Here is a 25024-nt window from a genome sequence, read left to right on the forward strand (position 1 = left end):
GTTGGTGTATTGTTAATTAGTTTTACCAGCTACTCACTTTAATTGTTCGATCTAGTGCTACCAAACTAATGGCGACTACCAAAAAAAAAGTCGTGTAGCGTATTAACGTGTTTTCCAATTCTATCTACGTGCATAAATTAATTTTCGTCAAACTATACAGTAGTAGTAGATAGATCTAAAATAAATCAAACGGCGAAAACTAAAATACGTAGACAACAAAAGAGAAACGTCATTAGCTAATATATAATGGTGTCTTGTATTGTATTGAATCATCATCAATCATACCACCGAAACCGACATTTGTAATCACGTCATTTTCGGTTAATAGGTTGAAAAAGAAAAATTCTCATCTTCAGGATAGAGACCATGAACGATGATCTGTTAATCGCTTAGGATCCTTTATTATTATGGTTTAAGTAATTTCAAGTAAGTTTGGTAATTAAATTAAGTTTTTTTTCCAAATGCAAGTATTATCCAACATATTCTTAGAAGAAATGTTTATACATGTAAAAATTATTTCAAGTAAGATTGGCAATTTTAAAAAGGTTAGAGATATAATAATCATGGTTATGGGGGAAAAGAAATGAAAGAGCAATCAATATAAATATAATTTGATGAGTCCTAAAAGAAAAGAAAGAATGAGAAGGTCGTTTTCCGTGTAGAACAGAAAGCGCATATCCGTTTTGGTAACTGCGGGGGACCCAATTCTCCTCACGCGTTACTTTACCCGGCTCGACCCGAACCGACACGACCCGACCCGACCCGACACGACCAGATTCACATTTGGTTTTAAATTTGGTAACTCTGTTAATTAGAGTTTTTTTTCTTATTAAAATAGTTGATGATGATGTGAAAATTTGTGCATCCTATTAAAGGATGCCACATGTATCTATCTTATCTAATTATTAAATCATAACTTTTTTTTCCATAGCCCATAATAATTACAGATATATATGCATACAAAGCACATTATCTCTTTTTTTCTTTTGCACTTTATGAAATAAAAATAATTGCATTATCCGATTGTACAAAATAAGATACACCAAAGTTATATTTAAATATTCTTTATCAGTAAAGATAAAAGAAAACTTTTTATTATCCTCTTCATTAATATATAAAGTTTATTTTTATTTTTTTGTTAATTGATGGACATGCCACATAATTAGAAAATAAATAAAGGTAGTACTCATTATGAATAATGATGGTAATCATAAACAGATCTTGAAGTTAACTTAGCACTGATAATTATATATAATTTTGGATAAATATGACTCCAAGATTTACGTGTTTCTACCATATACGCCTTATCTTTTAATTTAATTTATTTTTTTACTTATTGTGCTTTCTTCCTCTAATGTAATTCCAGACATTGGTTAATCATAAAAAAAATAAAAGTAAAAAAAAAATCTGAGTAAGGAAGCCCTCTGTTCAGCAAAGAGGCTTCTCTCGTTCCTTAATCCCTCCTCCTCCTCCTTCTCTCTTAAGCCAGCTGTTTTCTTCTTCCTCTTCTTCATCTCTTTCTTCTTCTACTACTCTCTCTCTCTTTTGCTCGCTTTCAAAATTCCTCAAAACCATCCTCCGTTAATCGCCAGCATTGTCTTTCTTACCGATCTGACTATCTCAGCATTCGAAATCTCCGGCGTTAAAGCCTGATCTTAAGGTTAGTTGTGAAATCGATTTTTTTTTTTTTTTTTAATTTCCCCCCGGAACTTTTTTTCCTCTGATCTCCGTCCATGTCGGTCTAGTTTTTTTTTTTTGAGTTCTTGAATTTTTTAATTGTTAGATCTGGCTGCAATTTCGTTTGATCTGATCTATTCGTACGCGTTTTTTTTTTGATTAGCTTATATCGTTCGTGATTCCGTCGGTGGAAAGCTTTGCAAAAAAAAAAAAAATGCCGGTGGAGGTGGAGAGAGAGCAAGGTGAGGTGTCGGTGAAGGTTGATTTCGAGAATGCGACTGAGATTAAACAGGAGGTTGTTGTAGTTCCGACGACGACCAAAGAGGACGACGTCGTGGTGAATGGGATCAGCCATGTCGGTAATAATGGCAACGGGAACGACACCGATGGTTCTTACGTTTTCATTACGGAGAATGATACCGCAGGAGATGATTCTGAGTCTGTTAAGCCTGTTGATCTCAATGTTGATGAGAAAGATCTCAAGGTTGGAGATAATGTGACTTCTGGGGATGTGAAAGTGGAGGAGGCTATGAGTAGTGCAGATGATGTTGTTTCGGGAGTTTCTCAAGATAGTCAAACCTTGGAAAAGTCTGAACCAGAAAAGGCAGATGATGGACCCGAGGAGGAGGTCGTTGGGATTATCCCAAAGTCAGAAATCGAGGATTCTCTTGAAAAAAACGTCGATGAAGAGAATCCTGGTAATGGGCATCTGGAAAAAGAGCTTGAGGGTGAGGGTAAATTGGAATCTACAGAGGAAGTGAAGCAACTTCAAGATTCTGAAGTTGGACCCAGGGATCTGACAAAGAATATCGCTGAGGAAAAGCCTGAAGATAAAATTGAATCTGTTATTAAAGCAGATGTGGAGGGACACCAAGGGGACATTATTGAAACGCAAGAAAAATCTGATGTTGATGTTGATGTTTCTGAAGATCTTAAACATAGCGAGGATGTAGCAAAGGACCCAGTTGACTCAGATCAGGGAAGGGTGTCTAAGTTGGTGAGCGCTAAGGTTTCTCCAACTGAATCCGATGATGGAGACATGGGTTTGGGACAAGCAGATCCAGCTGATACCATCAATGGATCTGAATCTGTGAATGATCGCAGTGGATCAGAATCTGTAGCAGTTTTAGAATCTGTTTCTGTTGAAAATGGTCATCCTCCAATAGAATCGGAGTCAGAGAAAACTGGTGATGTTTCATTTACTTCAGAGGCGGAGAAAGTCAATGCTTCCGAAGGTGTTGTGTTGCCAGACTCTGGATCCGTGGAGGTTGCTGTATCAGAGGTAAGTGTTGATGTCCCGGCTGAGACTCAAACTCTTACTGCCGCAAGCTTGGATCCCCACACTCCTGGTATAGATAGTGTAATTGAAAATGGTAATATCAAATCGGAATCTGAAGCAGATATTGGAGCTGTTGATGATGTCTCCGTGTCTGATGGGAGTATAAACACTCATCAAGATGATCCTACTTATGATCAAGATGGAAAACAACACATAGAATCTGAAGTTAAAGAACTTCTTGATGCCCCTGCTTCAGAAGAAAGAAGTGATGCTGTTATTGTTGCCGAAGAGAATGTTTCAGAAGCTGCTATTTCTGATGGCTTATCTTGTACCAACCAGCAGGAACCAGAACGTGATGAGAAATCTGGGCTTGTTGAAAAAATACCATCCCATGTGCTACATGAGAATGCGCCTTCTGGGAATGACACAAGTGTAAATGTAAGCGATGACAGTAAAAGTCAAAGTTTATCAGATGGAGTTGACACGAACCAGAAGATTCAAGATGATTGTAGTGCTCAGTTGGACGAAGTGGCCAATGCGAATGTAAAACATGGTCCTAATGAGGAAGTTCAAGAAAACAATAGCGAGAGGAACTTAGATGTTGGTGGTGATGTTTGTCTAAACTCTGCTGAAGAAGCTAAAGAGTCACCTACAGAGGATCTTTCTGGGAATGCATCCCATGAGAGTGCTGAGACTCTCTCTACAAACATCAACGAACCATTGAGCTTGTTGGATTCCAAAGCCGCTGTCTCTGACTTGGCAGAAAGCTCAGCAGAAGGAGTGGTTGGCGAAACGGGTGCTGTTGCCACGGAATCTGAAGCTGCGCAATCAGTTGAAGAATGCTCTGAACCTCATATTGCTCCATCCACTATTGAATTTGGTGAAATAAACAGAGAAGTCAATTGTGGTTCAGAATCGAATGTGACGAAGACCCCTCCTGTTGATGTGTGTGAGGATACACCACCTAAAGAAGTTTCTGAGATGATAGAATCGGATATCAAAGAAAAATCTTCGATAAATGCAGATGAAGAAGTTGGTACTGCCTCAGTTGCATCTGAAATCAAGACCAGTGCACAGGACCTTGAATCTAAAGTGGTTACATCTACTACAGAAGCTAAAGACTCTGTGGACAGCCAACCTGCTGAAAACAAAGATGGTAATAAGTTAATTGAAAATGAAATTAGGCTATGTACTTCTCTTGTTGAGGATGAGAAGGCTGGAGTTGACGGTTTATATAAATTGTTGTATTCAGGAAATGCTGTTGGTAGAACAGATGATAAAGTAGCCTCGACCTGTGAAGGTTCTGCGCATGATGCTTCTGAAGGGCACACTGTAGCGGTAGAGATAGAGAAAAGACCGTTTTACTTTCTGCCCAGAGTTCCAAGATATAATGACGAAAAGTTAGCTGAGCAACTCGAGCATGCTGAGGCGCAGGTTGATCAGAAAACACAGAGTCGGGATGCTCTTAGAGCGGATATCCAGAAGATACGCGTAAGAGACACTTTTGAGATATTCATAAGTTAAATCATCTTATTCTAAATTTCACTCTTGACATTTTTTTTGAAATGGTTATTTCTAGGCAATATGTAAGGACTATGATATCAGTTACAAGGCGGCCATGGCAGAAGAGAGATCTGCAAGAAAAGCAATGCATTCAAAACGGCAGGAAATTGATGCCCTTCAGTCTATTATTAGCCGGGTTAAGAGTGCTGCGTCTGTTGATGATATTGATTCGAGGGTGAGATTCCCAGCGATCACTTTCCAGCCAAGTCTTGTTCAAGTTTTTAGCTTCTCTAACCTGATTGTGCTAATCTATCTGATTTCTCTGCCTCCAATCAGGTGCATAATATGGAACACATGATGCAACACTCAACTTTATCTCTGACTGAAGAAAAAGGATTCATGCGTGAAATAAAACAGTTGAAGCAACTCCGTGCACAGATATCTTCGAGTATGGGTACCACAGATGAAGTTAAGCAAGCATTGGATGAGAAAGAAAAAACAGAAGAGCGTTTGAAGGTACATTGCAGTCTTAGCAGTCATCTTTTATGTCCTATCTGCATTTAGTTGATACCTGCTACCTTTCTACATTGATTATATCTATTTTGTCAGTTCAAAGGCCTTTATTTCCTCTGTTTACATAACGTTCAATCCAGTTATTTAATCTTTTTTTTTGTGGATATCATTTACCCAGTTCAAATATGACATTTTTGCTGATAACAGGTATTGAGGAAGGAACTAGATGGGCTTAGAAGCGATCTCTCTAAAGTCGAATCAATCACAAAAGCTGCTAAAAAGAAGTGTGATGAGGAATGGGATGCACAAAGTAAACTGCAAGAACAGTTCAGAGCTGCTGGTGCTGTTCGCCAGGAAGCATTTGTGCACCTACAGGATTTGAAGAAACAACAACGAGAAAAGGTACGCAAGAGCACCTGAAAGCAGACATAAACTTACAAATGCTTGCATCTGTGTTTTGTGATTAATCCATCACTTTACTATTGCAGAACAAATATTTCTTCAAGTACAGAGATAATTCAAGGGCAGCAAGTGAAATGGCGTTGAAGAAAGACAGAGCAGCCCTGCAAAGCCTTTGTTCTGACCAGGTATAAGCAGATGCCAAATTTCTACAATTGTTATAATCCCTGTATGTCGGCTTTGTACTCATTACAGTCTTTAAATAGGTGGAGAATTTCATGAATATGTGGAACAATGATGAGGAGTTCCGCAAATACTATGTAAGATGCAACACAAAGAGTACCGTTAGGAGACTAGGAACCCTAGATGGACGATCTCTTGGCCCTGATGAGGAACCACCTCGGATCACTTATGCTACAAGAACAGACAAACTTAGAACTTCTAGTGACAGAGCAGAGAAACATGAGGCAGTTCCACCAGTTCCAGCACAACAAGAGAAAGTCATTAAATATGAAGGTTCAAAAGTCGAAAACAATAGTAAGGCTGCTGCTAAACCCACTGAGCAGAAGAGTCAGACCACTAAATCTAAAAAGGCCGTCAAAGCGGACCAGCCTCCCCCGAGTGTTACGAAATTGGATTCTGGAAAAGAGGAGATCGAAAAGCCAGAAACAAAGGAAGAAGAAGAGCCACCTAAGTTAAGCAAAGAGGAAGAGGAGTTAATTAAGAAAGAAGAGGAGAAGAGAAAACAAAAGGAAGCTGCGAAGATGAAGGAGCAGCATCGGTTGGAGGAAATAGCAAAAGCGAAAGAGGCAATGGAGAGGAAAAAGAAGAGAGAGGAGAAGGCAAAAGCAAGAGCTGTGCTTAAGGCTCAGAAAGAAGCAGAAGAAAGGGAGAAGGTAAGTTTTCCTTTTCACAGAGAGAAAGCATATTTCAATCATCTCTCTCTTCTTTCTCGCAGATGTGTTTTGATCTAATGAAAATTCTCTATTGTATAGGAACGAGAAAAGAAGCTAAGGAAGAAGGAGAGAAGAAAGGGGATATCTACATCTGAAGAGACAGCAACAGAAAACCCAATTCCGACATCAGAGACTGTAGTAGAAACCCCAAGGGAGATCGAAATTCCAAAGAAACAAACCGTAGAGGAGAGTCAGCAAATCAAGAAATCTCACAAACCATCATCACAGTTTCTCAAACAAAACAAGTCAAAATCGGTTCCTCTGCCTTTAAGGAACCGAGGAAACAAGAGAAAACTGCGGCAATGGATGTGGATTGGACTCATGGTTGTGGTCATCCTCGCATTGTTCCTTCTCGGTAATGCTAATCTCTCCTTCTCTTCTGCAACTCTCTGGTTTACATGAGAAAAAGAAAAAAGAAAAATGGCACACTCTTCTTACACACTTTGCCTTGTGCTTTTTATAGTATGTTTTTTTGGCTCATATAAATTAGTTTGGATTGTGTTTGGTGCTTTTTTTCTTTTTTTTTCTTTTTAAGTGGAAGCTTTGATTCATTGATTTCACACGAACAACAGACATAGATTGGTTTTACGGTTTTTGCTTGGCTCTGGGTATATGTCTAAGAAGCACGATTCCGGTTTTTTATTTTTTTTTAATATACCATAATATATTAGCAGCGACGACGTCTTCTCTTTTTTTTTTTTTTTTTTTTTTTTTTTAATATAAAAAAATAGTATAAATTACGAATAAAAATATAGGAGAGGACGATGTAGTACTTAATCAACAATGGAGAAAGAGTCTGATCATGTTTCTCAGCTCTGTCACTTGAAGTTTTTAGACTTGTTCGTTCTTGTCACATAAGTGATCCAGGGTGGTTCCTCATAACTCATCGTCCATATATCTAGGGTTCCTAGTTCTCTAAAGGGCAGAGCAGAGAAACATGAGACTCAACAATGGATTCAATCTTATACTTTCCCCACTCCATTCCTCATCATAATTTATCTCTGGGATCAAATCTTCGAACATTCTACAAGGAGCACAAGAACTGCTAGTAGCAGTAATTCGTCTAGAACGATTACCAATTGATACGATCGAATGCTAGCTATTAACTTAAAGATGACACAGCCTTTTGAACCTCCTACGAGACTCGTATTTTCTTTTTTAAATCTCACGTGGACTCGTTGTTTTCACAGTTTCACCGACAATATTGATATGGAGTTCCGAAATTGATAAAAATAAGTTATCCAAACGTTGTTGACTCAACAACTAAATTTGACCCATTCCCATGACCTATACTTAGTACTGACCTATTTACTGAAGATAAATCAGTTCGTTATACTAGTTTAGTAATATGAAAACTAGATTAGAAAAATAGTTGCGTTCAAACTCAGCCGAATCTTTTTACATTCACAAAACACGTGGCATATACCTGCCGCATTACTCTCTTTTGTTGAGTTTTGATTACATGAAAAGTTAACAACAAATAGTTTTACTTTTTGTTTTGTCAACTAAAATAAATAAGAAAATAAAAATATGTATGGAATAACAAATATTTAAAAATGTAAAGCCATAGTTTTGAAACATAACATTTCCTCCGAAACAAGATCATCGTGGGAACGAGAAGGCCCAAAAACCTCCTCCTACTCGCCATTGCGTTCAAGTTTCAAGTGCTTTTGAAGAAGGTTTTCCTCAAATCTTTTAAATGTATGGTTTAGTATTACTTGTAGTTATGTTACTTTAATATTTTCATAAACCTTCTAAGTTTCACTTTTTTGATTGATTTATACGGTTTTTCTGTCTTAAAATATAAGTTGTCAGATCCGAGGTTTTCACATCAGACAACAGTCGATTGAAATAAGTGGTTATGATAATGGAAAATTATTGTACTTATATATATTCATGATTCATGACCACGTCCAATGAACCTTCAATCGAAATATATTCAAACAAACAAAAATGGTTGGATCTGTACGAATGAGCTTACTCATTAAATTTCTTCTTTTATAACGTACATATGCATTATTTATCAAAACGTACATGTTGTGTTTGACTGATTTTAAAGATTTTATTCACAAAATTTGAACTTAATCACGGGGTAATAACAAACGATATTTTCATCTACCATACATTTTGATACAAACTATGAGACTCGATACAAATGCTTCAAGTTATAGATCAATTTACATATATTATGATCTTAACCTACATTTTTTGTTGTTGTCAATTAGTAGATTATGTGCACAAACAGCTGTCGCTGACCTCTAGTTGACGTTATAAACCTTTTTCAATTTAAAAAAAGAGGTGGCGTTGATAATATGTATATGATCATGATGGATTTCTTCAAAAAAAGTGTTAATTAAAACAATATTGCGAGTCAAAAAATTTTTAACAAATATTAATGACTTTGTAATACAGCCTAACTTTTTTTGTTTGCCATAGTTATATATAAAAAAATCTTGGCATACTGATAAATTACATTAGTCTTTTTTTTGGGTCGGAACATTAGTTAATATATACGATTATATATTCCAAACTCCATAAAACATTGAAAGAAGATTCGAGAGCTAGCATATATATATATACGTGTAAATGCACTCAGAATTTGCAAATTATTTCCTCTCACAAAAAAATTCCAATCATTGTATATGAAAACCTTTAGCATAGAAAAGAATTAGAATATATGGAGATGGGACACATGAATACATTTCAATTCATATGACAAATAGAAATAAAAACCCGCCGTTGTTCGTGGTAAGAAGCATGTTGCATGAAGATGTTGAGGGATTAGGCTCAATACATTGCACGTTTGATCTGTGATTGGAGTTTGGACCACCATGTGACATTTGACTCTCTTTCATTTTTCATTTTCCTTTTTCTTCCATTAAAGGTTCATGGTTACATTTGGTTGCGATCGAGTCGGTTTTGGTCTATTGTTCCTTAGATACGAAAAAAAAAAGTAATAGTGTTGCGACATTGTTCGAATATAAACTCATAGTATATGATATGGGTATGGACTATCGACCAATCCAACTATTATATGTTATATTTTTAAGATACATATACGAGTATACTAGTATAATAAACAACAAACACTTCATATTCCAGAAAATGTTGGGAAGAGAGTTGTGTCGGGGCAACACACTAAATACAATCGTCTCAGTTCTATTATTTACATCAAATAATGCAAAATGAAAATTATTACTCCGAATGATGTTTTAAAATCTTATAAAAGCCGAATGTTGTTCAAACCAAAGTAATAACTTCATAGTATGCGGTTAACCCAAGCAGCTAGCAAACAAAAAAAGCAACAAACATTTTATTATTAAGAAGTGCATGATTTATTTAAAACTAAAAGTCGGTCGCGATGATGATAGAAATAATCAATAAAACATTTCAAGCATATGCGAGCTTTATTATAATGAATTAGCTTCTTTGGGCATTATCGAAAAACCTATCATGTTCCGTTAGTGTAGCATCCATCGACAAAAGTTTATAATTGATATATACATACAAGTAATAGTTATAATGTACATTGAAAAAACTTAGGTTATTCTATTATAGTTTGTCATACAAAAGAAATAAGTAAAAAGTATATATATAAAGTATAAACTAGTGAGAGGTGTAGTACTAGTACTTAAAGTTAGAGGAGTATCATAGTACAGTCAACAATGGAGCACATATTGGTTAGCAGTACTGTTGGTTAGTGATTGATTAGTGAGATTTTGGTCCAATCCATTGCATTCTACTTTCCGTACCAACTCACAGCTAATTTCCCTTTCACCTTTTTCCCATATATATTAACAAATACAACCTCAAAAAGTTAACATTCAGCTTACAAAATGATGGCATATTTAGAGAAAAAGAACATAGGAAAAAAAAACTCAATTTCACTCTCTTCCTTTTTTTTTGTCAACTCCTATGTCCACTATATTAGTGAAAATATACAATATGAATCCCATTTCTTTTTAATATTGCACTGATAAATAAAAAATAAAATTATAAGAAAGAAGAAGAAAGAAGAGTGAAGTCTTACATTTTAATAACAAATTTTTCAGAAATAATATAATCTAAAACTGAAAATTTCTAGATGCTTTAGATTTTATAAATAGTATATATTATCATTATATTCTAATATTTTTCAAAATACTTTTTAACTCTTAATTGTGACATCATTTTTGGTATACGATTCAACCAATAACTTTTATAATTCATTTTCTACATTTATATTCATATTTCACTCTTATACTAAAAGAAGAATCTATAACTTTCTTGATTTCTTATATATTCTTCATTTTTCTGTGTCATATATATATATATATATATATATATATATTATCTTATAAAAAGTCAGCAATTGAAACTATTGGCAAACATAGATTGACATAAACATTATTAGTAAGGAATGTAAGAATTGATGTAGAAACGAATAAGAAGTTGACACGAGATGGTTAAAAATGAGAGACACGGTTAACAACGATGGATTATAATAATGCTAAAGATTCATTAATAACAATGTCGTTTTATGGAATAAGAGAGGAAGAAGGAAGGAGGACAATGAGCCACTTGCACGCGCGTAGGGACGAGACATAAAACCCGTACGTGTGTGAGGTTGTGGCCTCTCTATCTCTTGTCTTGTCCAATCTGTTAGTACAATGTCCTAGATAGAGGAAGGCTACTTTCGTAATATTTAGAACACGTATGGGTTAGTTTTATCTTTTCGCTTATCGGCAGGGTTTGGGTGGGATTGTTTTTCCCCTTACCTTACGTGATCACGACGACTTCTCTTCGTAACGCGGTGTTGATTATTTAATCGAAAACCAAACTAATCTTTAAAACCTACAAAAAAAAGCGAAGTGGTTCTTACCATATTAGTAGGTTCATAGTGTCACCAACCAGTATTGAGATCGTAATAGAGAACCATGATTCCTCAATTTCAAGATGAATCATTTAACTACAAAAGATGAAATGATCAGAGCGATAAAATAAAAGAAGACCCTTCTTAACAAAGGTTCTGTACAACACTCAGGTCTATAACCGATCAGACAAGTAGTTAGGCAAAGATTGTTAGTAGCTCCACGTACCCAATGGAAAAGTCGACGATCGTTTCGTTATCACTAACTACCACTCAATGACTCAAGGCATGTTACATGTTTATAACTAGTACAACAATTAAATAAATGTAGTTATATACTCTCTCCATTTTAAAATATAAGATGTTTTAACTAAATCACACATATTAAAAAGTTTTTACTTTTTACAAGTTAACCAATTAAAAACAATATTGCATAATATAAAATACTAAACTAATTTAAAAGTTGCATAAAAACTTGAAAACATTTTATATTATAAAATAAAAAAACTTCTCTAAAACATCTTATATTTTGAAACGAAGAGAATATAATTTATTTACATCGTACGAGTTTATAAAATATGTTGGTTCGTGGGACCTACCTTAAAAGATTGGTTTAGTATACAATTATAATATGATTCGACTATTATTCTACTTTTAGGTTTGTTGTTATCTTCCACTTTGATTCTTCTTACAAGAAGAATACAATTCATTGTGAGTTTTGAGTCAAGTAAACCCTCTCAAGTTTTCTTTTTTGAAAATAAATGCTTTCATTTCTCTTATGCTGACATGCAGAAGAACCAGGAAGAGAAATGATGGGACAAGGTTCGAACTTCAAACGGTGGTGTATATATGAATCAATTGATAATCTCAAAACATTTGGATATCACAATAATCTCATGCCACATTAATTTTTTTTAAAATGTTCTTAAACAAGTATGTTTGACTCCAGAGAAGTATTTTTAAGTCCACTAAAATGGATCCGTTTATTAAGGGTAAGAATTTAAAGGAAAAAAAAATAAAAGACTGTTGAAAAATATTTTAACTGAATGGGATAAAAAGCAAATGGAAAGGTCTTGGATCCTTCAAACTCCATATCTCTCCCATATGGGCGGCTCGAATATACAATACAAATACCCTCTTCACTATTCGAATTTACACAATGTGCCACCACCGTAGAAAACAAATAAGAAAAAAGCAAAAAAAAAAAAAAAAAAAAAAAAAAAGTTATCGTAGAAGGTAAGGACTTGAAGACAGCAGCACAAGGATTAAACAAAAAAAAAGCTTAAACAGAGGAAGAAGAAGAAGGACAAGTTTGAGACTTTTGTTGTGGGGTATTTGAAGAAGCTCGAGTCGAAGTTGGTTGAAGAGGAGAGGAAAAAAAATAAAAAAAATCAAATCTTTTCTCTTGTTTCCCTGGATTGGATCGGGAAGTTTTGAAGATTCGTTTTTTTTGAAAAATTTGTTCGAATCTGAACAAGTTCTTAACATTCGAATCCGAGTGATGTGTTGCTTGATTCGTCTCGAGCTTTCGTTGAATCGACGAAGAGTTTATGCTGCTTGAAGCTACCCAAGATTCTGATTTTAGAAGCTAAAGGGGCGTTAGAGAGATATGATGATGAGTTGTTACGTTGGTTCCTTCTTCCCGTAGATTTCACTGAAGATGTCCTTCTTCTTCTTCTTCTTCTACAAAAACTGAATCTTTCTTCATCAACTTGATCAAAAGGAGAGATTTTTCAATAAAGGGTCAGATCGGTTTCGGCGATAAGAGAGAGATATGGATGAGGTAGGTGCTCAAGTAGCTACACCGATGTTTATTCATCCATCGCTATCTCCGATGGGGAGAAAACGCGATCTTTATTACCCCATGTCGAGTCGTCTTGTTCCGTCTCAGCAGCAACAGCCTCAGCGTAGAGATGAGTGGAACTCTAAGATGTGGGATTGGGATAGCCGCAGATTTGAGGCTAAACCCGTGGATGCTCAGACTCTTTCTCTTGGGAACGTTACAACACAACAGTTTGATTTGACTTCGAGGAATAAGAGTGGAGGAGGAGAAGAAAGAGGACTTGATTTGAATCTGGGAAGTGGTTTGACCGCTTTGGAAGAGACTACGACCACGACGACGGCGCAGAACGTTAGACCGAGCAAGAAGGTTCGGTCTGGATCTCCGGGAGGAGGGAATTATCCCATGTGTCAGGTGGATAATTGTACTGAAGATTTGTCTCATGCTAAGGATTATCATAGAAGGCATAAAGTGTGTGAAGTTCATAGCAAAGCTACTAAAGCTCTCGTTGGGAAACAGATGCAGAGGTTTTGCCAACAGTGCAGCAGGTATAAGGAACCAAGTTTGATTTGTTGTATTGTATCCAATTCTCTGTTTTTTTTTTTAATTGTTGAATCTGACAATGAATGATTGTTGCAGGTTTCATCTGCTTTCTGAGTTTGATGAGGGGAAGAGAAGTTGTAGGCGTAGGTTGGCTGGCCATAATCGACGGAGGAGGAAGACAACGCAGCCGGAGGAGATTGCATCTGGAGTTGTGGTTCCAGGGAACCGTGATAACAATACCTCTAACGCCAATATGGATCTTATGGCTTTGTTAACCGCCTTAGCTTGTGCACAAGGTACTAAATAGTTTACAATTATGTAGAAGTGGAATTCTGCTCGGATGTTCTTGTTTTGTTAATAGTTTTGTTGTTTGCGAGCTGTAGGTAAGAATGATGTGAAGCCAGTGAGTTCTCCAGCTGTGCCTGATAGAGAGCAGCTTCTTCAGATACTTAACAAGATTAATGCTTTGCCGTTGCCTATGGATCTTGTCTCTAAGTTGAACAATATTGGAAGTTTAGCCAGGAAAAATCTGGATCAACCTATGGCGAACCCCACGAATGATATGAATGGGGCTTCTCCTTCTACAATGGACTTGCTTGCTGTTCTTTCGTCAACGTTAGGCTCATCTTCACCTGATGCGCTAGCCATATTGTCTCAAGGTCGGTTTGGTAACAAAGACAGCGACAAGACTAAGTTATCGTCTTATGATCACGGTGTTACTACCAATGTGGAAAAGAGAACTTTTGGGTTTTCTTCTGGTGGGGGCGAGAGGAGCAGTAGCAGTAACCAGTCTCCTTCTCAGGATTCAGATTCACGTGCTCAAGACACTCGGTCTAGCTTGTCTCTACAATTATTTACCTCATCTCCCGAGGATGAGAGTCGACCGACAGTGGCATCTTCTAGAAAGTATTACTCCTCTGCCAGCAGTAATCCTGTTGAGGATAGATCTCCATCTTCCTCACCGGTCATGCAGGAGTTATTCCCATTGCAGACGTCCCCTGAAACCATGAGGTCTAACAATCACAATAACTCAAGTCCAAGCAGGACTGGTTGCTTGCCACTTGAGCTCTTTGGTGCATCAAATAGAGGAACTGCAAACCCGAATTTTAAAGGTTTCGGGCAACAGTCTGGATATGCTTCTTCTGGTTCTGACTACTCTCCTCCCAGCTTAAACTCTGATGCTCAGGTTTGCCAGCTTTTCAACTCCTCTTTAGCATCTGATTGTACGTAGATAAAACAAGCCGCTTATGGTTTTAATATTGATGGCATTCAAACAGGACCGCACCGGAAAGATAGTCTTCAAACTACTTGATAAAGATCCAAGTCAGCTCCCTGGGACATTACGATCAGAGGTGATAATTTCTGGGCATGATCTATAGCCTTCCTGAAGTATAAAGCTATTGGTTGCTTCTGTTTCAGTCCTCATAGTTATTGTCTTCCTTTTATTACAGATCTATAACTGGCTTTCGAACATTCCATCAGAAATGGAGAGTTATATCAGGCCTGGCTGTGTTGTTCTATCTGTCTATATAGCGATGTCACCTGCAGCCTGGGAACAGGTGAGTGGAAATTTTTTTTAAGTATTTGGTTATTGAATTATCCAATGCTATGTATAGCTTAGGAGCGGTTGATGGTTTCTTTTCAGCTCGAGCGAAACTTGCTGCAACGGCTTGGTGTTTTGCTACAAAATCCTCAGTCTGATTTTTGGAGAAATGTGAGATTTATAGTTAACACGGGTAGACAGCTCGCATCACACAAAAATGGTGAGTGCTCACGAGCTGTTACTTCTATGTAACCTTCAATGTTGCAATTTTTATCTCATTATGATTATAATATATCACTGGTTACAGGGAGAGTTCGATGTAGCAAATCTTGGAGAACTTGGAATTCACCAGAGCTCCTCTCAGTGTCACCTGTAGCTGTGGTAGCTGGTGCAGAAACAAGTTTGGTAGTAAGAGGTAGAAGCTTGACTAACGATGGGATCAGGTAAACTTCAAAAACAAAAAAAATCAAAGTTTCATAGTGTTTCTCATCTCTACTTATTCTTTCTAACTTTTATTATCATTGTGCTGCCAGTATTCGTTGCACGCATATGGGTAGCTACATGTCAATGGAAGTAACCGGGGCAGCGTGTAGACAAGCCGTATGTGATGAGTTGAATGTAAATAGTTTCAAAGTACAAAATGCACAGCCGGGTTTTCTTGGACGCTGTTTCATTGAGGTATTACTTCATATAACTAAACTTGATAGTTCCCTTTTTCCAGTCTAGAGATGTTTAACGCCTAGTTTGTGTGCAGGTGGAGAATGGATTCAGGGGTGATAGCTTTCCATTGATAATTGCCAATGCATCCATCTGCAAAGAGTTAAATCGCCTTGAAGAAGAGTTTCACCCCAAAAGTCAAGATACGTCAGAAGAACAAGCACAGAGCACAGATAGTCGTCCCACATCAAGAGAAGAAGTTTTGTGCTTCTTGAATGAGCTTGGTTGGCTTTTCCAGAAGAACCAGACCTCTGAACTTCGGGAACAATCTGATTTTTCCCTTGCCCGCTTCAAGTTTCTGCTCGTTTGCTCAGTTGAAAGAGATTACTGTGCTCTCATCAGAACACTACTAGACATGTTAGTAGAGAGAAATTTGGTGAATGATGAGCTGAACACTGAAGCCTCGGATATGCTCGCTGAGATTCAGTTGTTGAATCGTGCTGTTAAGAGGAAAAGCACAAAAATGGTTGAACTACTTATTCATTACACAGTTAAATCCTCGGCACTCGATTCCTCTAACAACTTTGTTTTCTTACCCAATATAACTGGACCTGGCGGTATCACACCTTTACATCTAGCTGCTTGTACATCTGGTTCAGATGATATGGTTGATCTACTGACCAATGATCCACAGGAGGTATGGCTCTCTCTCTCTCTCGCTCCCTCTCTCAAACCCAATTTTTTGCAACCTGTAAAACTGAGGAAACTCTTTTTGCTGTTTCAGATCGGATTATCGAGCTGGAACTCTCTACGCGATGCAACAGGGCAAACTCCATACAGCTACGCTGCAATTAGGAACAACCATAGCTATAACTCCTTGGTGGCTCGTAAAGTTGCAGACAAAAGAAACAAGCAAGTCTCACTAAACATCGAGAACGAGATAGTTGACCAAAAGGGTCTGAGCAAGAGATTAAGTTCAGAGATGAACAAATCATCTTGTGCCTCGTGTGCAACCGTGGCTCTTAAGTATCAGAGGAGGGTTTCAGGTTCACACCGTTTGTTCCCAACTCCTATCATTCACTCAATGCTCGCAGTTGCAACAGTCTGTGTTTGCGTCTGCGTTTTCATGCACGCTTTCCCAATCGTCAGACAAGGATCTCACTTTAGTTGGGGAGGTTTGGATTATGGCTCAATCTAGACAACATCATATATATAAATTATAATTTATTCTTTTTGGTTTCACAAAAGCAAAAAAAAATAAGAAAAGGGGAAGAGACTTTGGTGTGGATACAAGGGAAGCTCAGAGACTTTAATGTGACTACAGCATTACTCAAAAGGGAGTTTCACCGTCGGGAGTTTTTTTTTTTAATTTCGTTAATTATATATATTTTGGTTTGGCTAATTTGTTGTGTATGTCTGTGTATTTGTTTCCTACTTCGTATGATTATCATTATATTATTTTAACTAAGATAATAACATGCTGCTTCATATAAGAAGCAGTTGTTTTACTGTTTTTTTTTTTGTTTTGGTCTTGTAAATTTGTACTTCTGTACAAGTAGTTCTTGATGTTGTAACTTCAATATATAACTTTGTTATTTTTCTCTTTTTCTCAAAAGTCTTATTACTACTATATCATAAGGAACAATGTTTGTGGAAACCAATAGAGGAAGAAACAATTACAATGTGAAGATGGATGAATCTTGTCGCATAGAGCCCAAAAGGCCATTAACATGTTTAACGATTCCCACGTAACTTGTCGAGATTCTCAAACATCACAACTCACAAGTCACGATATCTTTTGCCTGATCATTTGGTTTGAGGGATTAGCTCTTCCATCTTATGAGTTCAAGTGATGGCATAGAAGGAGAAGAGGCAAAAAAGATAGTAGCACGGCAACATATATAAAGTCACGATACCTTTTAGTTCAAGGAATTTATTTTTTTTGTCACAAGTAAAAGATTCTTGAGAGTATAGTGTGATTTCGTTGCTTAATAAACGACAGAGACCTAAAGAATCTTGAAAATGTTATACAGAGGATATCACATTATAATGCCACTTTTCAAAAGGAAAGTCTCGAAAGTGGGAAGGAGAGTGAAATCATTTGTAACGTTACATTTCAAAAGTTTATTCCGGTGGCTATAAGTCAAGCAACTCTTGCTTTAATTTTTGATTTTTTCTACTCTATTTTAGGTTTGATCGTATATATAACTACTATGTATATATAGATATAGCGCATCCAAATCAATGAAAGTTTTAAAATTTTGATGTAATAAATATATTAAACTTAAATGTGAAAGAAACTGTGAGTGGTGGGTCTCGTTTCTCATAATGTAAGATTTGAATGGGAGTTAACTTTGATCTGCCTCTCTTTTCGAAGATGCTAAATAGGTACATTAGTAGATTTTATGGTTTTCCTTTTTATTTCTCGACATGTAACAAACAGTAAGATCCAAATAATTATACACATATCTTTTTATATTTTCCAAACATACCAAAAGGCCATATGCGTTCGGTTTAGTTACACGTTAAACATAAGAGATTCTATATGTTAACTAATTTAACACACAAACAACAAGGAAAAATATCACTTAATTATATGTAGATACTATATACAAACCACATAAGCAAATACACATAATTATATTCCTTTATTGTCACATCCCCAAATTTAATCAAAATAATATATCCCCCACCCCAAACTTAATAAACACCAGCAATGCATCTATGTACTTATCATCAAAGGCATCATCATGGCATAACAATCTCCACATATAAAGTATAAACACTCATAAGTAGTTAATCAAGCATTCTCCTCAGACACGTGGAATTGTCCTAGTAACACCGCCATTTCGGCCACCTCCACCACCACCTCTAGTCACACCGTCCAAGATAGCTTCACCAACACCTTCACCAAGACCTTCCATTATTCCACCGAGAAAATCAATCACAACCTGCGACGCCAACCTCGCGGCCGTCCCCAAAACCGCTGGAGACTTATCCCTCCCTTTATGTCCATTGGCGCGGAGGCCGTTCACAGCTGCGTCTTTAGCACAAACGGCGTGCAAGTGGTAATCGCAGACGGTGCAATGGTAAACCCTCCCTGTTCGCTTACCTCTCTTGCACTCTCCGCAAAGGAATCCTCCGTAGTCACCGCCGTTGGTGTTGGAGGCTGAGGAAGATGGGACGAGGCGGAGAGGGTGGTGGTGGAGTGAGGAGGAGGAGAGGGAAGGGGATAACATAGCGCAGCCAGGATGCATCTGGAAACTGCAAGCTTTACATCTAAATGTGTAACCTCTTGGTGATCTTCCACACACGTCGCATTTAGATTTTACTATCCCTCCTTTCGCTGTTATTCATCAGCCAAAAAAAAAAAAAAAAGTTTAGATATAGACTAGGGAAACGTTGGGCGTCTTTGTAAACGTACGAACGTGAGATCAAATATGCGTATATACTAAGCGATCAAATCATTTTACGGTGTCCAGTAATTGACCGTGTTTAGTCATATTCTTTCATTCATATATTTAATGACAAAAACAATATAATTCATTTCACTGTACGTATTTAGTATTTTACTCTTGGTGTCTCCGATCCATTCTATTCCACGATTTTTATTTTTATTTTCAGTTTCACAGATTTCGTACTAGAGAGCTTAAGTTTGAGGTTTGCAATCTAATACGTTTATGGCGTATTAGAAAGCTTATTATTCTCTGTTATTCAACGTAACCAGCATTGTAATTTTTAATGTTGATACCCACTAAACCAAATAATTATTTTGTTTTAAAGCGAAGCATTATTATTATTCCAATCCAAGTAAAGCAATCAATATATAATCGACAAAAATATTCAGGGTGTCTTATATAGTTTCGTGAGATCTAGTTCGTGGTCTGAAAAACAAACAGAGGATATAACATTAGGATCAACACGGAACAGAAAATGTCTGAAGAAATAAAATTGATCATATTGAGCCATTCCCAAAATTTATACCAAAAATACCGCTCAAGTCCGACAAACAATAATTTATTTGATAAGACAAAACGTACCCGGTTTGGCAAAGAAGAGAAGTTGATGCTGGTAATGAAAAGGGTGTGATTTGAGTAGTGGAGGAGCCAAAGCACAAAACTCATGGAGCTGATAATCGCACTCTTGACACACGTACCTAACCCCGGCTCCTTCCTCTTTGCACCCTGCACACGTGTAAATATCCGGCAACTCAACTTTGACCAGCACGTGTTGGGGATGTCCGAAGTGGACCATCTCTTCACCTTGTATCAGTTGAGGTGATGCTGGGAACTCTACTGACCGTGGTCGCGGTTTTCTGTTGTGATCATTTGTGCCCACCACTGCGGCTGAGGCCATAGTGTTCGAGGCCGAACGTCTCATAGCTGACATCCCCGTGATGCTGGACGTATCGTTTCTGGAATTGGAATTGATGACTATGGATTTGCTTCTCATCATTCTTCTTTTTAAAAATGAAAACTTTGAGTTGGTGGTAGAAGTTATGATTAATTAGGATTCTATGGGTTTTTTTTTGTTGTTGTGTGGTACGGAGGTGAAATTTAGAGTGGTGAAATATGGAGGTGGAAGTGACAGATTATTTATGGTGAGAAAAAGATATTGGAAACTGTTTTAATTACATAGACAGGTTTTGTGATAGATGAGAAATGTAGTTGCTTTAGGGTTTCTAGAAAGATAGAAGATGCTTTGCGGACTTATTTGTCACGTAATTGCATGTGTATTTACGTGAAAAGTTAATACTGAATAAGAAAGTTGGGTTATTGAGATGCTTTAACTGCCGTGAGCAGGGGTAATTTAGATGTGCCCATATGTATAAATGCAAGATAGGATCATCTATGCATATTCGATGTGAGTTAGCCAGTGAGGGTTTCGGCTATAATTTCATTAATTGTATAGTTTGGTATATAGCCCAAAGATTACAACAATTCGCTTGATTTTTAGATAGAACTTGTGGATTTGACGAAAGTTCACCCAAAAATAAAAACTAGCTAAATTTGCCATACAATTTTGTTGATTTTTCATATAAAATAAAACTGCACTAATTTATCTTCGTTATCTTGTCGGCAACCACCGTAAAAATTATGTATGGCCTGCACTCTTTTGTCCATCTTTATAGATTGAGTATATATATTATGTCTATAATGTCACGGTGAGAGATATTAGAGTAATTTTAGTATTAAAAGTCTTGGTACAAAAATGTTTTGAAGCACTTGTCTTTTAACACAAGTACACAACCTTTTTTTGGCCGTAACACATAACCGTTTATGTTGAGTTTTACCATTCAACTTGGAAAAAAAAAAATTACTATCCAAATTTTAGAAATTAAATTTAAAATTAACAACCAAAAATGCTTAGTTCCCTACCAAATCCGACATTGGAATATATCACAGAAATGTATTGGGCCCCGATTTAATTCTTATTCCTCGCAAGATCATACAAAACATTTGTAGTGATAGTTTCCAACTTCCAAGCAAACCCCAAACGAAAATCGTTTTTAAATAATATGTACATAAATAAAATTTCGTAAAACAGATAAAAAAAAATGTATATATTTGTTTATTCAATATGGTATAGAGTTACAACAAAGTTTTTGCAATCATCCTCTGAATACTCAAACTTAGGGTTTCATTTCTATATACGAATCATGAAAAATCTATCATATAAAAACGGAATATCTCAAAACTTGAACTATAAACAACGTTTATGACCAGACTCAAAGGTTACCAAATGATGGGTCCTATCATGGAAATAACTTATATTCTCCCCCACGACTCGAGCAGCTTCTCAGTACATGGTTATTGAAATTTAGAGAGATTCACCGTTCCTTTATTATACTTTTAAAATTTTTGATAAATTTCCAACCATTTAAAAAAGGAAGAAAATATTATAAGAAACAATCACCTTTTCTGCTGGGTATGCGCTGTAAGGGAAGGAGAAGAGCATAAAAGAACAACAGAGGACTGACACTAAGGGAAAGATTCTCACTCAATTAAAACACATCAAAACTTGACTATAAGTTTGATTTAGCCAATTGTTTCACTTTGTTCAATTCTACAAGTTATTCCACACTGTCATTTCATCTATGGATTAGTCATTTTTGGATTAATCATTCTTTCTCGATGATTACTTTCTCCATTAGACAAAAAATAAGATTCACATAGTTAAGCGAATACGAGAATATTAGCCATACTAATAACAGTAATTTTTTCTTTATTCTCATACATTGTTTCGGATAATGAATTCCTGAGCATATATATTGTCTAGATTATGTTTAGGAGTGGACTTCTTTTTTTTGTTTATTCTTTGTTAGGTTATTCTTGTGTTTAGAAAACTATAACTGAATTATAATGTGTTTAGAAAACTATAACTGAATTATAATAGGTTATTTCTAAGAGAAGTGTTAAACCTATCAAAGAGGACATACATAGTAGCATAGATGATGATGACATATGTGAATTTGAAAGAAGAAAAAATGGAAGTTTTATCGTTGCAATTCACACACGAATGGTCATTTAGAATTACGGATACTTCAGTTATTTTTATAGCGCCGTTCGATTCGATAAGTAAGGTTTAAGGTAAAATTATAATTGAATTCTTACCAAAAATAATGGTTTGGTTTTGTTTGCTTCGGATTCTTTGTGTTTTTGTTCGGCTAAAATGTCGTCACTCCTAATTATACTCTCTAATTTGTTTCTGCAAGTTACCTTTGATAATGTAAGTTGAGGCAGGCTTACTACTTTAGAATTAATTGGGCTGGTAAAGCCCATAATATGAAATTATATAATACAGGACCTAAGTTAGACATAGACAGAGATGTGTAGCTAATCTTGAATTACATTAGCCCATACAGATGAGGCTAAAAGATTTTGGACGAAGGTTTCGTAAATATGAATTAGTTGACGTTCGTTATTGTAAATAGAGATCGATTCACCTGGTGGCTGATACTGTTAAAAGAGACACGTAGGATAGTGACTCTTGTCGGCTAAATAATGCTCCGTCGCGTATACTTTTTATAGGTTTATCCTTGTCCGTATACATGGTTTCTTTGAAAAGCTACTTCCCCAAATCGAGGACCTAACTCCGATAAATGCTGTCTTCGTATCTTCAATTCTTCATGCGTATTCATAGTTTATTAATTTCTCTGAGATTATATCATTCATTCATCTCCTTGTCTTTACCCTTACACGAAGAGTCCTTTTTGAATTTTCGAATGACAATTTCGAGTTTATAAGTAACTTTCGTATAACTCCTCGCCGTTTCGGAGGGTTAGTCGACCATATCAATACTCTAATGGTTATGCGTGGTTTACTATATGGATGTTTGTGGTTCATTCACATTTTTTTTTTGTTAGTTCAAATTTAAAGTTCGCTATACTTTATATATACTAGGGTAGGGTTTAATGTACTCTCGAACCTGTAGGTCTTAACAAATGTTGTTCTTTTCGAACAAACCGCTTTTGATGAAATTCTTTAATGTAGAAACATTTCCTTTCAGAAGTGTCAGAAGACTATATGTTTTTCCTGATATATACCCAACTTTTACTAGTTTTTTTACATGCAGCTTCCTATCTCCATACAATTTATGTATTGTCGAAAGAAATTAAATCACGAGAGATAAATCGGAGTAAGAAAATATTTAATATTTTGTAATCCTTTTGCTCAAAGAATAATCTGTTATAAGTTGATAAGATCTTATTGAATATATTAATTAATGTGTATCATAGATAGCTATAAACTATTTCATGGTTAAAAAGGCGTTGTCGAATTTTATATTCATACCTAATCTAGTATCATCATGACGTTCAGCTCTAATCTAAATCAAACCACAAAGTAATGAATATTGTAATTTTCTTAGTTCGAGGATATACTTTTAGAAGCGTGTGATTAAATAAGGGACAAACATGTTTCCAATTGGCTCTTCTTCGCCACCAGAAGCAAGTTGCAAAAGAGAGTGAAGCACCCAAATATTAAACAACTCTTCAAAATAAAGCGTTAAAACCCCTTTTTATCGTGCTGCAAATTGCACTTTTTGTTGGTCATCCAAATTGCACACTAACCTTCGTTAAACAAAATATATACGATTTGGGTAATGATATAAAGTAGACAGTAGAGGACCCATCACGCCTAATAGTACCCAATGTATAATTCGGTAAGGTTCGTTCCATTTGTCCGCATTCCCAAAACTAGAACAAGGAAACAAAACAAAAAAAAGGTTTATTAGTGTGTTTTTTCCTTGGAAAATTATGGACAGAAAACTCAATACATTATAGTCTCGACCTCGCAGCTGGCGTTGGTCTGACTTGTCCAAAGTATGGATGGGGTATGGGTTTAACTAGTTTAGATATCGTTCCAATTTGATGTTATGGTCAACATTATCGACCCGGTTCATTTTTCATAGGACCAATGCTATAAAGGTTGTTTGGATTCATATTCTCGAGTTCATGCATGATTTGGAACTTAAAACTTGCATGATATTGGCCTGTACTAACTACTAAGACTACCCTCGTTTTACTAACGACACACGTGGTCAAACGGTGAACAAATGTCACGTGAGTCACGTTCGTGTTATTGTTTGAAGACTCTTTGCTTTTTTTTTTGTTTCTTTTTTGCCAATTTGAAGAGATAAGAACACAAAAAGATGTTTCGTCCACTTTCCTCATCGCCGCTCTATGCTCATTACTTTCTTCGGTCGGATTTTCCAATTACATTTTTTAACTATTAGTGGTAACATTTTGTTCATATCTATTTTTATGACGTGGATCACACTTCTCTTTTATTACATGCTTATCTCCTTAGTTAAGATAGTAAATTTCATTCGGCATCAAGAGACAAAATTTATGATACAATACAAAATCTCAGCACATTTAGAAAATGTTCTATTTTGTTCAGTATACTACAAACTTGGTAGTCTAAATTTCAAATTTCTTACGTAATTTGTGATTTGTAGTTCGTAATATTGGTAAGTTTTTACATATCATTAACATTTGATTTATTGTAACTTTCACATTTCATTACCCGATAAAGTATCGAAATGCATCATTGCTCATAATGACGTCTAAGTACAAAGGTATTCTCAGACTACTTGATTTGACTCTTTTTTTTTAACACGATTTGACTTTTACCAGAGAATCTAACAGGTAAAAAAAAACGATACACACACTTTTACATTAATTGTTTCCATTGTTATTATCCATCTAGACTCTCTACTTTTCAAAAATTTGTTTCAACTATAAACGAACTTCATTTATTATTTCTTGGATCACGTTAAGTAACGTGGCAGCTCAACGCTGACCTATGACTCTATAGTCTCT

General features: G+C 36.1%; 3 protein-coding genes across 3 annotated transcripts; 2 read left to right on the forward strand and 1 right to left on the reverse strand.

Annotated features, from left to right (window-relative positions):
• The first annotated feature begins 988 nt into the window (after positions 1 to 988).
• LOC104740794 (uncharacterized) lies at positions 989 to 7004 on the forward strand. Its single transcript, XM_010461489.2, has 9 exons — positions 989 to 1660; positions 1841 to 4112; positions 4209 to 4447; positions 4536 to 4694; positions 4796 to 4975; positions 5180 to 5374; positions 5461 to 5559; positions 5638 to 6267; positions 6367 to 7004. Exons 2-9 carry the CDS (start codon positions 1892 to 1894, stop codon positions 6727 to 6729), a joined length of 4086 nt encoding a protein of 1361 aa, XP_010459791.2. The 5' UTR covers positions 989 to 1660; positions 1841 to 1891; the 3' UTR covers positions 6730 to 7004.
• Positions 7005 to 12524: 5520 nt separating this feature from the next.
• LOC104740795 (squamosa promoter-binding-like protein 14) lies at positions 12525 to 17304 on the forward strand. The gene is made up of 10 exons (XM_010461490.3): positions 12525 to 13504; positions 13596 to 13795; positions 13883 to 14685; positions 14777 to 14851; positions 14951 to 15058; positions 15145 to 15262; positions 15350 to 15485; positions 15576 to 15720; positions 15797 to 16396; positions 16484 to 17304. Exons 1-10 carry the CDS (start codon positions 12951 to 12953, stop codon positions 16895 to 16897), a joined length of 3153 nt encoding a protein of 1050 aa, XP_010459792.2. The 5' UTR covers positions 12525 to 12950; the 3' UTR covers positions 16898 to 17304.
• Positions 17305 to 18272: 968 nt separating this feature from the next.
• On the reverse strand, positions 18273 to 20265 carry LOC104740797 (uncharacterized). The gene is made up of 2 exons (XM_010461491.3): positions 19740 to 20265; positions 18273 to 19045 (listed from the first exon to the last, which is right to left on the reverse strand). The coding sequence occupies exons 1-2, from the start codon at positions 20152 to 20154 to the stop codon at positions 18513 to 18515; spliced, it is 948 nt and encodes a 315-aa protein (XP_010459793.2). The 5' UTR covers positions 20155 to 20265; the 3' UTR covers positions 18273 to 18512.
• Positions 20266 to 25024: the final 4759 nt, after the last annotated feature.

The sequence above is a fragment of the Camelina sativa genome, chromosome 14 (genome assembly GCF_030686135.1).
Source record: "Camelina sativa cultivar CO46 ecotype springtype chromosome 14, ASM3068613v1".
Lineage (NCBI taxonomy): Eukaryota > Viridiplantae > Streptophyta > Magnoliopsida > Brassicales > Brassicaceae > Camelina > Camelina sativa.